The 13,839-nt window shown below is 32.6% G+C and overlaps 1 protein-coding gene across 3 annotated transcripts in view; it reads right to left on the bottom strand.

Moving 5' to 3' along the window:
* The window catches only part of LOC118182155 (SH3 domain-containing kinase-binding protein 1-like), a 72,624-nt gene that overhangs the window by 53,349 nt on the left and 5,436 nt on the right, over window positions 1–13,839 (bottom strand). For all 3 annotated transcript variants that reach the window (XR_004757010.2, XM_035351469.2, XM_035351471.2), the window contains exons 2-4: window positions 8,694–8,756; window positions 8,319–8,603; window positions 6,122–6,249 (exon numbers count right to left, since the gene is read on the bottom strand). Coding sequence is in view for 2 of the 3 variants with exons in the window: in XM_035351469.2 (XP_035207360.1) it covers window positions 6,122–6,249; window positions 8,319–8,603; window positions 8,694–8,727 (447 nt within the window). In the remaining variant the exon portion in view is untranslated. The remainder of the gene's footprint in view (window positions 1–6,121; window positions 6,250–8,318; window positions 8,604–8,693; window positions 8,757–13,839) is intronic.

Genomic DNA, 13,839 nt, shown 5'->3' with positions numbered 1-13,839 from the left:
GAAATTTCTGTTATACATCCGAAACACATATCAAATTTCTCTATTGAGAACAACTGTAATATTGACTTAATTTCTGCATTCGGAGAAACCATATCAGCTAAAGTGGCTAGAATTCCTCTATCCATCAAAAATACTGATAATCCTAATTTATTGAAACCTGTCGAAATATTAGTAGCTTTAACAGAAAAACTTCATATTCCCTGCGTAATTACTCCAAATGTTTATGATTTATTGACCTCTGAATCTCATCTGCTTACCCAAATCGTGATTGCGACACAGCGCCTCCATCGCAGATACCGGAAACGAGGAGTCATCAGTCAAAACAATTCGAAGTCGAAAGCCGCGCTGATTTATTTATGACAGGAGGAGAGCAAGATTTAGTCATAAGTTGCATTCAGGGCGAAAACGAAAGTGGGGTGGGTCAACATTCAGATGCCAGTATTTTTAAACAACAGCAAAGGGAATGTGAGACATTACGCTGTATCTATAAAAACGCGCAAAGAAATAAAAATAAATATTTTTTAATGGATGACTTGATTTATCATACTGAAAGAATTTCCGGAGAACAAGTTAGTCAATTGGTATTACCTAAAGTTAGAAGGGAACAAATTTTAAAATTGGCTCACGAATCTATTTTTGCAAATCATTTAGGGATGAGAAAAACAAAAGAAAGTATTCGTTATTCATTTTATTGGCCAAACATGTCACGAGATATTGAAGAATATTGTAAAACTTGTAAGGAATGTCAATTACAAAGTAGAGAAAGAACTAACGATCGTATACCCATAGTTCCAGTTCAGAAGCCTGAATTTCCATTTGACACAGTGAATGTAGATATAATCGGTCCAATTGAACCTCCATCAGCATGTAAACACAAATATGTACTCTGTTTAGTCGACCAACATTCTAGGTGGCCAGAAGCTGTCCCTTTGAGAACTATTACAGCAAAATCAACATGCGACGCATTATTAGAAATCTTTATGAGAACGGGCATACCTCGGGTAATAGCTAGCGATCAAGGTACCAATTTTGTTGCAGAATTAACACAAGAATTCCATGCCAGATTAGGAGCAAGTCCTAGATTTGCAACACCAGGACATCCACAAAGTTCGGGATTAGTTGAACGGTATAACCAAGTTCTAAAACGTATGCTTCATCATATCATTAGAAACGACTCTAATAATTGGGACAAACATATACCATACCTGTTATTCGCTTACCGCGAAATTCCAAATTGTACTACGGGAGTATCCCCATTTAAATTAATGTATGGAAGAGAGGTCAGAGGTCCGTTGTCAGTATTAAAATCGTCATGGTCAGGAGAAATTCCATCACTAATAAAATTGGGTAAAAGTGCTGTTGATTATCTACAGGAGCTAAAGATGAATTTAGAAATAGCAGCAGAGCAAGCATCTATAACTGCAGAATTGAAACAAGGTGCATATGCAAGATATGCTAATCGAAGGGCTATATATAAAGAATTCAACCCTGGAGATCAAGTGTACCTGCTGATTCCAGATTCCAGTAATAAATTATATGCCAGATGGATAGGACCTGCAGAAATAGTATCTCGTTGTAATCCAGATTCTTACAGAGTCAGACTGACAGATGGTACAATAAGAAGAGTACATGTAAATAAAGTTCGAAAATTTAATCCAAAAGTACAGGCAGTAGGTGTAATATTTGAGAACGAAGAAGAACTAGGAGAAGTCCATCCCACACCCAGTGTGAGTGACAAGTCCGATCATTTTCATCTTAGCGAAGTAAATTTAAGCCATTTAGATGATGATAAACAGAATGAAATGATGAACTTGTTAAGAAAATATGAAAATTTATTTATAAATAAGGTACAAATTGCCAAAGTAGGAGAACATAAAATAAGATTAAGTGACAATGAAAGGAAGAAGCCATATGTTTATCGAATTCCAGAAGCATTGAAGCCTCAAGTAGATAAACAAATCGAAGAAATGTTATCAATGGGATTGATTGAAGAAACCAACGCTGAAATTTCGTACCCTATTGTATGCGTTATGAAGAAAAACAGTAATATTCGCCTTTGCGTTGATTTTAGATCCCTTAATGCAGTAACGAAACCAGATGACTTCCCTATGGAAAATCCTAAAGAGCTCTTATTCTACATTGGAAAAGCCAAAGTGATATCCAGCATTGATTTACTCAAAGGCTATTGGGCCATACCATTAGAAAGAGAGAGTCAAGAATTAGCATGTTTCAAGACACATCGAGCTCAGTATCAATTTAAAGTCATGCCTTTCGGGCTACGCAACGCCGCTGCAACATTTCAGAGAGTCATGAATCAGGCCCTTGCTAAATACAAAGATTTTGCTCGAGCCTACGTCGATAACATAGCTGTTTATTCAAATAATTGGAATGAACATTTAGTACATCTTGACACCATTTTTTCAAAACTGTTGGAACTACAGTTTTCCGTAAATCTCAAGAAATGTTCCTTCGCTAAAACTCATATTAAGTATCTAGGACATATCATCGGTTCCGGCAGTCATCGTACAGATCCAGAGAAAGTGGAGGCTATCCAGAAATTAGCTAGACCTCAAACAAAAAAACAATTGAAAAGCATTCTAGGCCTATGTAATTATTACAGAGACTACATTCCACATTATGCCGAAACAGCTTATCCATTAACCGAGCTCACCAAAAGAAGAAGTCCTGAAGAGCTGTACTGGACAGAAAAACACGACGAAGCATTCATTAAATTAAAGAAATGCCTAATGGAAGCACCTAGTCTTTATACCCCTGTTCCAGGGTTATCTTTTATAATTCAATGTGATGCATCTTCAACAGGTGTTGGAGCCTGCTTATCTCAAAGGAAAAACGGAAAGTTGTACCCGATTAGTTACGCCAGCCAGAAACTTACCAAAACACAACAAGCATGGCCAACTATCGAGAGGGAAGCTTATGCTGTTATTTGGAGATTGAAAAAGTTTGAAACTTGGATTTTTGGATCACCTGTGGAACTGATAACTGATCACAATCCGTTAACTTTCATCACAAAGAACGCACCACAATCTTCTAAGTTACAGAGATGGGCTTTAGCATTACAAAAGTATGATACTACAATTTCACATTGCCCAGGTGTTAAGTTAAGCAATGCTGATGCGTTGTCCAGACTAGAGACTATTGAGTGACTTGTGTAAAAGAAAGAACTTTTCACAGACATTTATGAACTCTTAATATTATTATTTTTTTATGTGTTTCTTTTTCAGCTACTCTCCTAGAGACTTTTAAGTATATCATAGACGCTTTAAGTATTCTATTGCATTAGAATTGTTTGAATACTAATTTTAATCATTTATATATTACAGTTTTAGAAGAAGTCTTGTAGTAGGTGTAGAACTAACCTGTATAAGTATTGTGTTACATATCTTTCAACTTCAGTATCGATTGATTTGTAGACTTTAGTAGGTAAGTAACTCTTTTGTTTGACGTCACCATAATTTGTCATATTTCAATAGGCTTTCACCCTATTTCAATCTTGGATGGGGGGTGTGATGTATGGGTGACGTCAACCAACGAGATGTATAGAGGGCGCTAACTCTCAGTCTGGAGAGGCGCAAAAGTTTAGTTTCCAAGAGGGAGACCGACAAAGAGGTCATACGGAAGGCTCGTGGGAGCCATTAATGAAACCGAAATTCACTTTTATTACTTTATATATATTTCAGTTATTAGTATTGTAGTTTAGTATTAGTTTTGTGTTTGTAAAATAAATGTTTAAAATACAAGAAAGTGGAGTTATTTCTCTATGAGGCGGTGGATGAAGAAGGGATGATATCACACTTGCTTTTAAAAATTCAACACTATGCTGATAATGCAAACTAAAGGAAGTGAGAATATCACTTATCCAAAAAAAAAAAAAAAAAAAAAAAAAACAATCTAAATGTTCTGTAGAAGGAAAAGATCTATCAAGTCTTATCAACTGTCACTTAAGTCTGTTTCAGGTGAGTCAGCAAAATATTTTTCCTGAATAAATATAGATGCAACTAAGTATATTTCAAATACTCAAATGCTGTATGAATTTGGCAAAATTCCATAGCTACCATAAAAGACTAAAACTGACATTCATTGTTGGCTCTGGTTCAGGGAAAAGCCTTAAGATATGATAATAGGTCTGAATAAAGTTAATAGTCAATTCTTGATTACAGATTTAATTCTCTTATGCACATCAATATTATCTGAAAAAAAAAAAAAGTTGTTTATTGTGAAATAATGGGAAAACTACTACAGTCAAAAGTCGTTAATTTCGACACCCATAATCCGGACCTCAAAGCTAAAATCTTTCTGCGCATGCGCAGCGTTGACGCATGCGCATAGGCGTTTACGCGTGCATGCAAGACCTTTACGACTGCGCATATGCGTCTGCGCAAGCGCAGAATACGTTTTCGCGTTCGCGTTTAACGTATAACGGACTGTATAAGTTAAGCTAAAATTATCTAATTATCTATTTCAGTTAATATTGCAGATTGCGTTGTTCCTTAATCTTCGAATTGGATCCGGCTTATTATTTTTTGCAGACTGTTAGAGCAATTTTCTAAAAGTAAGCTTGAACTTTCGATTATGTCAAATAGAATTTCCTATGCTGGAGCTGCCAAAGAATCTGCAAAGCGAAAGTATGTTTCGATGTCCATCAAACAAAAAGTGGAATTGCTCTAAAAAAAAGGGATAAAGGCATATCCTTTGTTTCTCTAACCATTCCGAAATCGGTTTATTAATTTCACGCTGCTCTGTGTGTGTGGTGGTGGGGGGGGGAGAATGTCGCGGCATGCAACGAACTGGAAGTTGATCTATCAGCACTATCCTTATCTTCAGGGCAGATGTTTTTATTTTATTCGGCTTATAATTCCTTACTAAATGTAGTATTTTATCTCGATGTACTCCGTCTTTGATATGATTTAAATCAAATTCCTCGTCATTATAAATATCACGAATACAAATCAAATAGTTTTCTGGTTGCAATTTTCTAATTTTGGCTATGCGTAATGTATGCTTTACGCATGCGCACGTTGGAAGAAATGTTTAATAAAGTAAACAAATAAATATTAAGCTTCTTTTTTTGTAAATTTTGATACCCTTTAGATCATAATTGCTCATTATTTTATAAATTACGGTTTCATATTTTTAATTTTATAATTTCTGCATGCCATCTTACCAGATTTAAACTGATGATCTATAATCCGGGAAAATCGATAATCCAGAATCGTCGAAGTCCCGACGAGTCCGGATTAAAGACTTTTGACTGTACCACGAACTATCAGCACAAAAATAAACTGCCTATAGAAAACAGAAAAGCCCATGGGCCAATAGTATATAATGTCATAATATTTGGAAATAAATTCATCCATTAAAAGTAAATAAAACGGACAGTTAACTAATCTTTTGTTTCTCATTGACTCTTATTGAAAAAGATTTATGTAAATAAAATAAAGAACATTCATAAAAGAAAGGAAAAAACATAGACTAAGATAGGAAAGGAAAGACAGAGATGTTTACATGCTCAACAGATGCAGATAACTTTGAATGGCGACTTAATTTATAAAACCAAATTAATTTTTCTCCAGATTAAAGTGCTTGAAAACATGTGTATATTGTTAACATATAGTATTCTTCTGTTAATTATAATACTTTTTTTTTAAATTTCTTCAGATTAACTGAGAATTTAGTTTAACCATAGACCCCCCATATTAACCCAGTTAACTGGGTTTTCAGTGTAATGATATACTTACCATCATCAGTTTTGCGCAGACAATTAAATTATGTTGTTATACTGCCCTATACCCATGTGCTCATCCTGATTAAAGTCTTCCATTTTTTCAATTATTAGATAAAAAATATGGGTATCTTCCCTCTTTCCCTTATACTCTAAAAGCAAAAAATCCTCTTTCTCACACTCAAAAAGACATTAACATAGGTCTTAAAAAAATATCAAATCATCATTAAGGGAACTTTCATTTACCAAAGGGAGCCTATATGCAATAAATTAGACATTTATGAGGTACATTACTTAGATCACGGATATGGAGAGCAGGATTTAAAACTGACATACTTTATTATATACAACATGTACAAATTTAAAAGAAATAAAAGATACCTTTTTTTCATTTGAGTCTGGAGCAGATTTAGAATAATTTAATCCATCATTTACATCTTCAGAATTAGAATTAATAGCTTGGGTATTTGCCGATTTTTCTTGTTTGTTTACTGGCGAATGATTAGCACCTAAAACAATATAGCTATATCAATGTAAAATATGATGATATTTTTAAATACCATTTAATTTTTTAATGTAACTTAACAAATACAACATGGTTTTATTATTATTATTTTTTTTGGTATCACTGAACAAAGTTATTTTTATATAGTTTAATAAATAGAAAAGTTAATATATATATGTTACCAGCAAAGTATGAAATGCCGGCATTCTATAGAATGCGTAGGCATTGATATAATGGCAGACGATTTTAGGCAAAGAATGAAATAAGAGAATTATTGCATACTTTACCTAGGCATTGTATATAATACCTAGGCATTCTATAGATTGTCAAATGCATTTTAGGCAGAGTATGAAAAAAAAAAGGTTATGATAAGGCTATTATTTAAAAGACATTCATTCCTCTAAAATATAAATGTTATTTTGAAAAATTAATGAAAGAGTGCCATTAAAAACTGTTTTTCGAAATATGTAAAAATAAAATGATAGGTGATCTTGATACAACATAATAAATTTGCATATTCTATCTGGGAATTGGTAATATCTACTTGACAACGGAAGTTAAATTCAGAAACAATCATAAGTTTCACATCAGTGCCCTTTTTTTAATACCTTTTTGTTTTTTCTGGCAGAGCTCACAAAGGTGGTTGTTACAGTTCAATATCGTTACGTGCTACGTTTTTGTAATTGGTTGAAAGTTCTTTCGACATTCTGTCACGTCATTCCTGTGCAGTACTCAAATGAGTTTTCATGAAATAAGGAAAATAACTCAGCGTCCGTGACATAATACTGTATAGTAGTAACGCTTTCTTTAACAGGGTAAATGAATGCACTTTTGTTTTCCACAAACATCTCATTCTAGCGATTCAGCGGCCAATAGCCCTGTGGTTCCTTTTTAGTAGTCATTTTGGCTTTTTTATGTCATTTACTATTTTCTGATAAGTAGTTTCAGTTTTTGGAAATGAATCAGAAATGCATTTCATACTTTGCCGACTAGTTTTAGGCATTATATAGAATGCCTAAGCATTCCATAGAATGCCGGATTTCATACTTTGCCGGTAACATATATATATATATATATATATATATATATAATTAAACTCTTAGTGCACCAATAAATATTCAGAAAGAGTTCTTTGCCAGTATTTTTTTATTAATTTTTAATTAAAATTAATAATTTTGTAGCGGACATATTCATACAAGGGGGGGTCGGAAATTTAAACATATTTACTCGGGTGCATAGAAATAATTTATTTTGGTATACCTGAATTAACTCAGTTAAGTACATTAAAAGGTTAAAAAGCAGAACAATTTTGTTATATACAGTTTAGCAAATAGAACATGGTTAATTCGTTTAAGTACAGCTCAACAAACAATGTCCACCTTTCCAATCAAGTGCATACAACCTTAAGGAATAAACACAGTTTTTGAGGTTTGGTACCAGTAACGGATTTCAATTTTGGCACCCAACTTGTATATTCCAGGTTGAATAACACATGGCTGGATAGTATTGTACTGATTTCTATATCCTTTCTTACGTTCAATTTTCAATAAAGATTTTGTGACTTGTGGCTCACTTACTCCCTGAAAATGTCCAGAGAGTTAAAATATTATGAATGCAGTCCCTGCTGTTGTCTAGCAATTGTAGGGCAATATCCTCATGACCCACATAGTCCACCAATAGGAAAGTTGAAGGATTGCTTATTTTTTCACACCTGATGCTACATGATGTGAAATAATGTTTAGATGTTACTTGACTTAGACATCAGAAATATACAGCTAAATAATTTATAACTACATGACAACACATAATTTATTTGTTATATGCAATAAAGGGTAATGCTTGAAAGAGGAAAGGCACCTACATGCCTGAAATTTGCAAATTTTGCCAGCAATAAAAGTAATCAATAAAACCTCTGCTTGATGCATCACTCAGAACAGTTTGCTCACAGGGTTTCCTTCATGTATATCATTTAATCAATATTTATAATGTAAATCAAACAGTGATATGCTTGTTGAAATATTTTGCCAATATCTCATTTCTGGCAACAAATTCAAAAAAAAAAAAAAAACTTACCGTGCCTATGCAAAGGTTCTTGATGGCCCACATTTTTTACTTTTGATGCATTTTTTGTAGGACTTAGTTCATTCATAAATTGATTATTGAATTCTTCAGGAAGACCATCTAATTCAATAACAAAATTAGATGGAAACATTCCTACATTTCCATCTAGAATTCCTTTCCACCATCCTTCTTCCGTTTCCTCAATTACTTCTAAAATATCATTCACTTTTAGTTCCAATTCATCTATATTTTCAGGTGTGTAGCTATATAGAGCTTTTACCATTCGTTTTTTGACATCTGAAATAGAAACAAAAAATACTTTGATTACATATTACCACTGATAAAATATATTTAGACATAGACCATAAAATAAAACTGCTTATTTACCTTTTTTTGGAACTTTATTCTCAATATCAGCCATTGAAATTGTTTTTTATGCAATTCTAAAGTCTGCAAGAAAAAAAAAATTAATCATGACTAGATACAAAATCAAAATAGAAAGCATTATTCATACATATCCTCCATTAATAAGTATTTAGAAACTTCCTTCTCAAAAATTTTAATTTTGAAAAAAAAAAAAAAAAAGAATAACAGACATACATCAAACATATAAACTCGGTATTAATTCTTGACTTTTCTGTTATAGTTTTCAACAGAAAATTTTGTACTCTGAAAATATTTTGGGAGTCAAAAATATATATTTACCAATGTGAAATTCATGAAAGGAAATCCCTCCCTTCACAAAAAAGTAAGCAAGCACATAGAGGACACTGTTACTAAACAGTATGATTTAATGGCAACAATGGATAAATAGGAGGTCACAACACAATCATAAGGTCTTCAACACGATTTCATGTAAACCAATTTAGTTCTCAATAAGTGGTTTGAGTTTTTGTAAAGAAGGATATAAGTTAACTGCTATTTATTTGTTTTTCCCATGCATTTTGACAAATGATTAAAATTCGAGACCTTCCTTCTACAAAGCAGCATGCAAGGATGTAATTTCAAAAGCATGGGATCCTGGCATTATGAAAAGTCTGCACATATGATTTTTTTTAACATAAACAATGCCAACACAACATGAAAATTTATAATGAGCATTTTAAGTCCTTTATATACTACATCCGTAATTTGTATCTGTTGATTATGCAACCAAATAAAGAATAATCTGTTCCTTTAATTTGAAGCCTTCCAAAACATTTTGGCTAGTTTATATTGATTTCCTTCTCTTTAAGCATCATTTCTAACAATTAGAGATTTGTCTCAACATGCAAAACTCAATGCTCTCACTAGTTTCGGCGTGCTTTATCTTCTAACTTGCCAACCTCTCCATAATGTATACCTATGATGGTTTACTTGATCTGGTAAAAGTTAAATAGGCCAACCCCCTTCCCCGACAGGCATGAAGCAAATTATTGTTATGCTTGAAAGTAACTACAATATCAGACAAAGGTTTAAATAAGCCTCTTATTTAAAAAGAACTTAGAACATAAAGGCATGTTCTGATGCTGACAAAATCAATTACAGATCACTGTGATGTAATTAAACAAGAACAGTAAAATTCAAACTAAAAATGTGGACTGGAGGTCAAAGATTATGCAATTTAATTTTAATTTAACCTGGCTCAGTAACTCTATCATGTGAGGAAATAGAAATGGGAAATTATAGTTAAGGCTGAAATCATAAACAATTGAGTAATTTACATAATAATAACTGCACATATCTTTGAAGAATAATTTTCTTTATGTATTCAGTTTCTTTCTTCAACACGTTTCCTTTCCATTTTAGAATCTTTGGAATTAATTAAGGATTTATATTATTCTAAAAAACACTAAATGCATAGAAAAAGCTGCTAATTTTTTTTTAGTAATATGAACATTCAGAAGAAATATATATGGTACAGGCTGGTTACAGAGCTGGTGTGGCAGAATTTTTAGAATTTACTGACACACCAAAACAACAAAATCTAGAAATGGCAAAACTTTTATAATTTTGAGCAGGCACTGGAAGCAGTATTTAGAAGGGCACTAAGCAGTAGAATTTAAGATCTACAGAGATTGCATCATCAGGTGGGAAAATGCCTAGTGCCAGCTCTGTGTATGATGCATTAACCCGGCGGAAGTCGCACCAAGAAAAGTTACTAGAGTAGGCGCGTGGGGTATCACATACCCCAATATTTAAAATACAATAAAAAATAGTATTATTTAGTTTTAAAACTTTTTTTTTTTTTTTTTGTTCTTGTGTATTATAAATAAATGAATAATAATTGGGTTTCAAAAAATTAATTTCCGAAATAATCTTAGAGTTAAAATTAAGACAAATGAAAATAATAAAAAAATAAACATCATGCCTCTAAGTTTCATTGCATCTCTAATACACCATGCTTATTCTATTTCTTCACACTTTGAACGAAATACATTCATGCGTTCTTGGCACAGAATGTTTTCACATTTTAAACATTGCATTCACGTTCTTCTGTCCTTGCGCGAGGGCAAAAAAATTTATCACATCTTTCATACTTAGTTGTTTCGAATTTCATGTATTCATTTTAATTCTTTGTCGAAACTTCTGCTTTTGTTTTGCATGCAGTACGTCAATTTCTTGGAAAAGTATTAATCTCTGATCTTTGTTCAATACTTTTTCATTAAATGCTAAGTCCTTCAAAAACAGACTTCTGTTTCTGGTTGGTGGATTAGCAGTTGAATGTAATATAATTCAAGCATTTATTACAGCAACATTCAGTGCAGGAAAAAAATTACCATTGGCCACCTACTTGTTATTCTGGAAATTGAATAATTGGCCGACATTTCATGCCCCATATCCACTGCTCCTTTAGTCATATTATTAAAACATATAACTCCTGATGTTTTATTTTCTCCAATAGTGTCATCTATAATATGATCGTTATATAATGTTGAAAACATAAGAACAGTTTTTCTTTTTTTAGGAACATCAGGAATTAATGTTTTATTTTTTTCAAAACCAAAACATTGTAGAAAATATTCTTAGTTTCATCTTCAGTTTCCGAAATGCAATCTTCATCGCTTTCAAATATTTCTAATAAATCTCACATGTGTTGCATCTCCAATTCATAGGGACTCATTCTTTTTACCATAATGCAGTTAGAAATTTTTAAGAATTTAATGTCAAGTACTTTAAAATCACTTGCGAGTAGAAATATTTACTGTTACACTCTAGAAATAAATTTCTGAACTAAATATTCAGTCAGAAAAACACTTACACGAACAGGTGCGTGGGATGTGTCATACCCCAGTTCCAACAAAATACCGATAAATCTTTTTCTGAAACACACAGGCAAAGAAAAAGCGGTTCTGAAAGTCAACCACAACTAGAAACTCAGCTACTGAAAGCAGCACAGAATTTCAGTTTCAAAAGTTAGGAATATTCCACTTTTACATAGGGTTGAGTATGATAAACCTCATGCGCTTTCCCGCGGGTTAAGACATAATAGATAAATCTTTTAAATTGTAAATTTTCAATTTCTTTATTAATAAAAAAATCCCTTTATATAATGCCTGCCCATTCATAAGATTAGAAATATTTTTGATATTTCCCATGCTTGTGTCTAGTGAAAAGTAGAGAAAATAAAGGGAAGATAAACATGTTATAAAAAAGATTCTGGCGTCAGAAGTTAAAAAATTCAAATATTATGTTTTCATTTTTCTTCCAGATGTTCTCCAAAAAGTAAGAAATTCCTCGCAAACTTTCTGTAAAATACATCCATTACGTTTTAATACCATGGAGACATTTTCATTTTGTCACATCTTTCTCTAATCTTCTAGAACCGTGTGTCTATAAATCTTGCCTTCAAATGATTCTAAACTTCCCAAGCTGCAATGTCTGAAATCCTAAAGAAAAATTATACCTACCAATTCTGTAACAGCAAAAAACCAGAAATATTTAGGAAAAAAGATTAAAATTAATTTGACAGAGAAAATTGATGCATATTCTGGATTGGATTGGATTATTCAATTATGGCAAAGCACACGAGGGTTATCTGCCTAAAGGGAGGGATGCCTTTGTGCAGGACTTTCTAAGAGAAACTGGCTCGTATACACGTTATACATGGGGAAAACCATGAAAACACTCATGCAGCCAGCCTGTTCGCAGGATTCGAACCTCGGACCAAACTACCAGTGTTCAGCGTCTTTACCGCTCGGCCGCTGGTGGGCCTTGATGCATATTCTGAGACAATTACATGGGAAAAACTCTTACTATGAAAAAATTAAAAAGAAGACATTTTTAATTAATGACATAGCTAATGTTGCTTTTGCTATGAGCTGTTTCTTAAATTGTGCTCTATAATATTATACCTTGTTTATTTTTCAGATTCAAAATATTGTATAATTTACCAAAAGGAAACTTTATAATACGACAGCGAAAAATAAAAATGTTTTATTTTAACGCTATTTTTTAAATATAATTTCCATATAGTACCATTATTTTAATGAAATTTATCAATGTTACGATGTTTTAAAAAAATTCGTCGAAAAATTCTCAGATCTCGGAATTAAATTTTTTTTATAGAAACAGATCTTAAAATCAACAAAATGTTGATAAGCCGCCAAATTTAGAACGTTTAATAAAATAATTCACATTTCCAAAAGTGAAAAGTTGTTTATTAGAGCTCTATTACAAAAATGAATTTCGAAATGCTTATGTTTCACTTCTTGCCCAGAAACTCAAGTATCTCACCATTTGTATTAGAAATAGAAATAAATTGTAACCCATGAACTCATTCAAAAGATAACCATATATGTCTGTGAATCGCCAAAAATATTCCTCCAAAATGCTAATTCACACTCAAAATAGAAAAACAGACAGAAATTTCAGATGATTAAAATTAAGGACCTTCTGCTGATTTTGTCCAAAATTAAGGACTTTTAAAGGACCACAAATTGATTCCAAAAAAATCTAAGGACTTTTAAAGACTCTTAAGAACCATACGAATCCAAAGTGTAAAGTCATACTTTTACAAAAAGTCCAGTCCGAGTATTAATTTATCTACGATGTTATCGACAAAAGCCAAGTGCTGTTAAGTCTCATTTATAAAGGTAATGGTGATGTTAATTTTACCTTCAATTGGGATCTTATCTACAGTCAATGTGTATAATGTGACACAGGGCAGAGCCCATCGCAACGTTTCATTCAATTTCTGAGCTAATATCTATTCTGATGATGGTTACATTTGCTCCTGTATCGATGATGATCTTACAAAGATGCTTATTCATGTATCCTTCGATGAACAGTCCGTTATCTCCGCCGCTCATTGAAGTGATCTGGGAAATTTTCACAAGAGCTCTCTCCTGGTCTTGGTTCACATGACAGCTCCAGAGGCATCCAGACTTCCAGTCTTCAATTCTAGTACTTGACTGTTTTCTTTCCAGCATTGGTTTTATTCGGCTTTCTTAATGCCTCCCAAATCTCTCTTATTTTTTCCTCTCAGTTTTGCAATATAAAAATTTGGATCTTCTATTTGAGCCACTTTAAAAGGATGGCGATTTTTTCGAGC

The sequence above is a fragment of the Stegodyphus dumicola genome, chromosome 12 (assembly GCF_044657685.1).
Source record: "Stegodyphus dumicola isolate Sdum_Otavi_A_Nest chromosome 12, ASM4465768v1".
In the NCBI taxonomy this organism is placed as follows: domain Eukaryota; kingdom Metazoa; phylum Arthropoda; class Arachnida; order Araneae; family Eresidae; genus Stegodyphus; species Stegodyphus dumicola.
The sequence above is the reverse complement of the archived record's forward strand: the minus strand, read 5'-3'. Positions and strand labels throughout refer to the sequence as shown.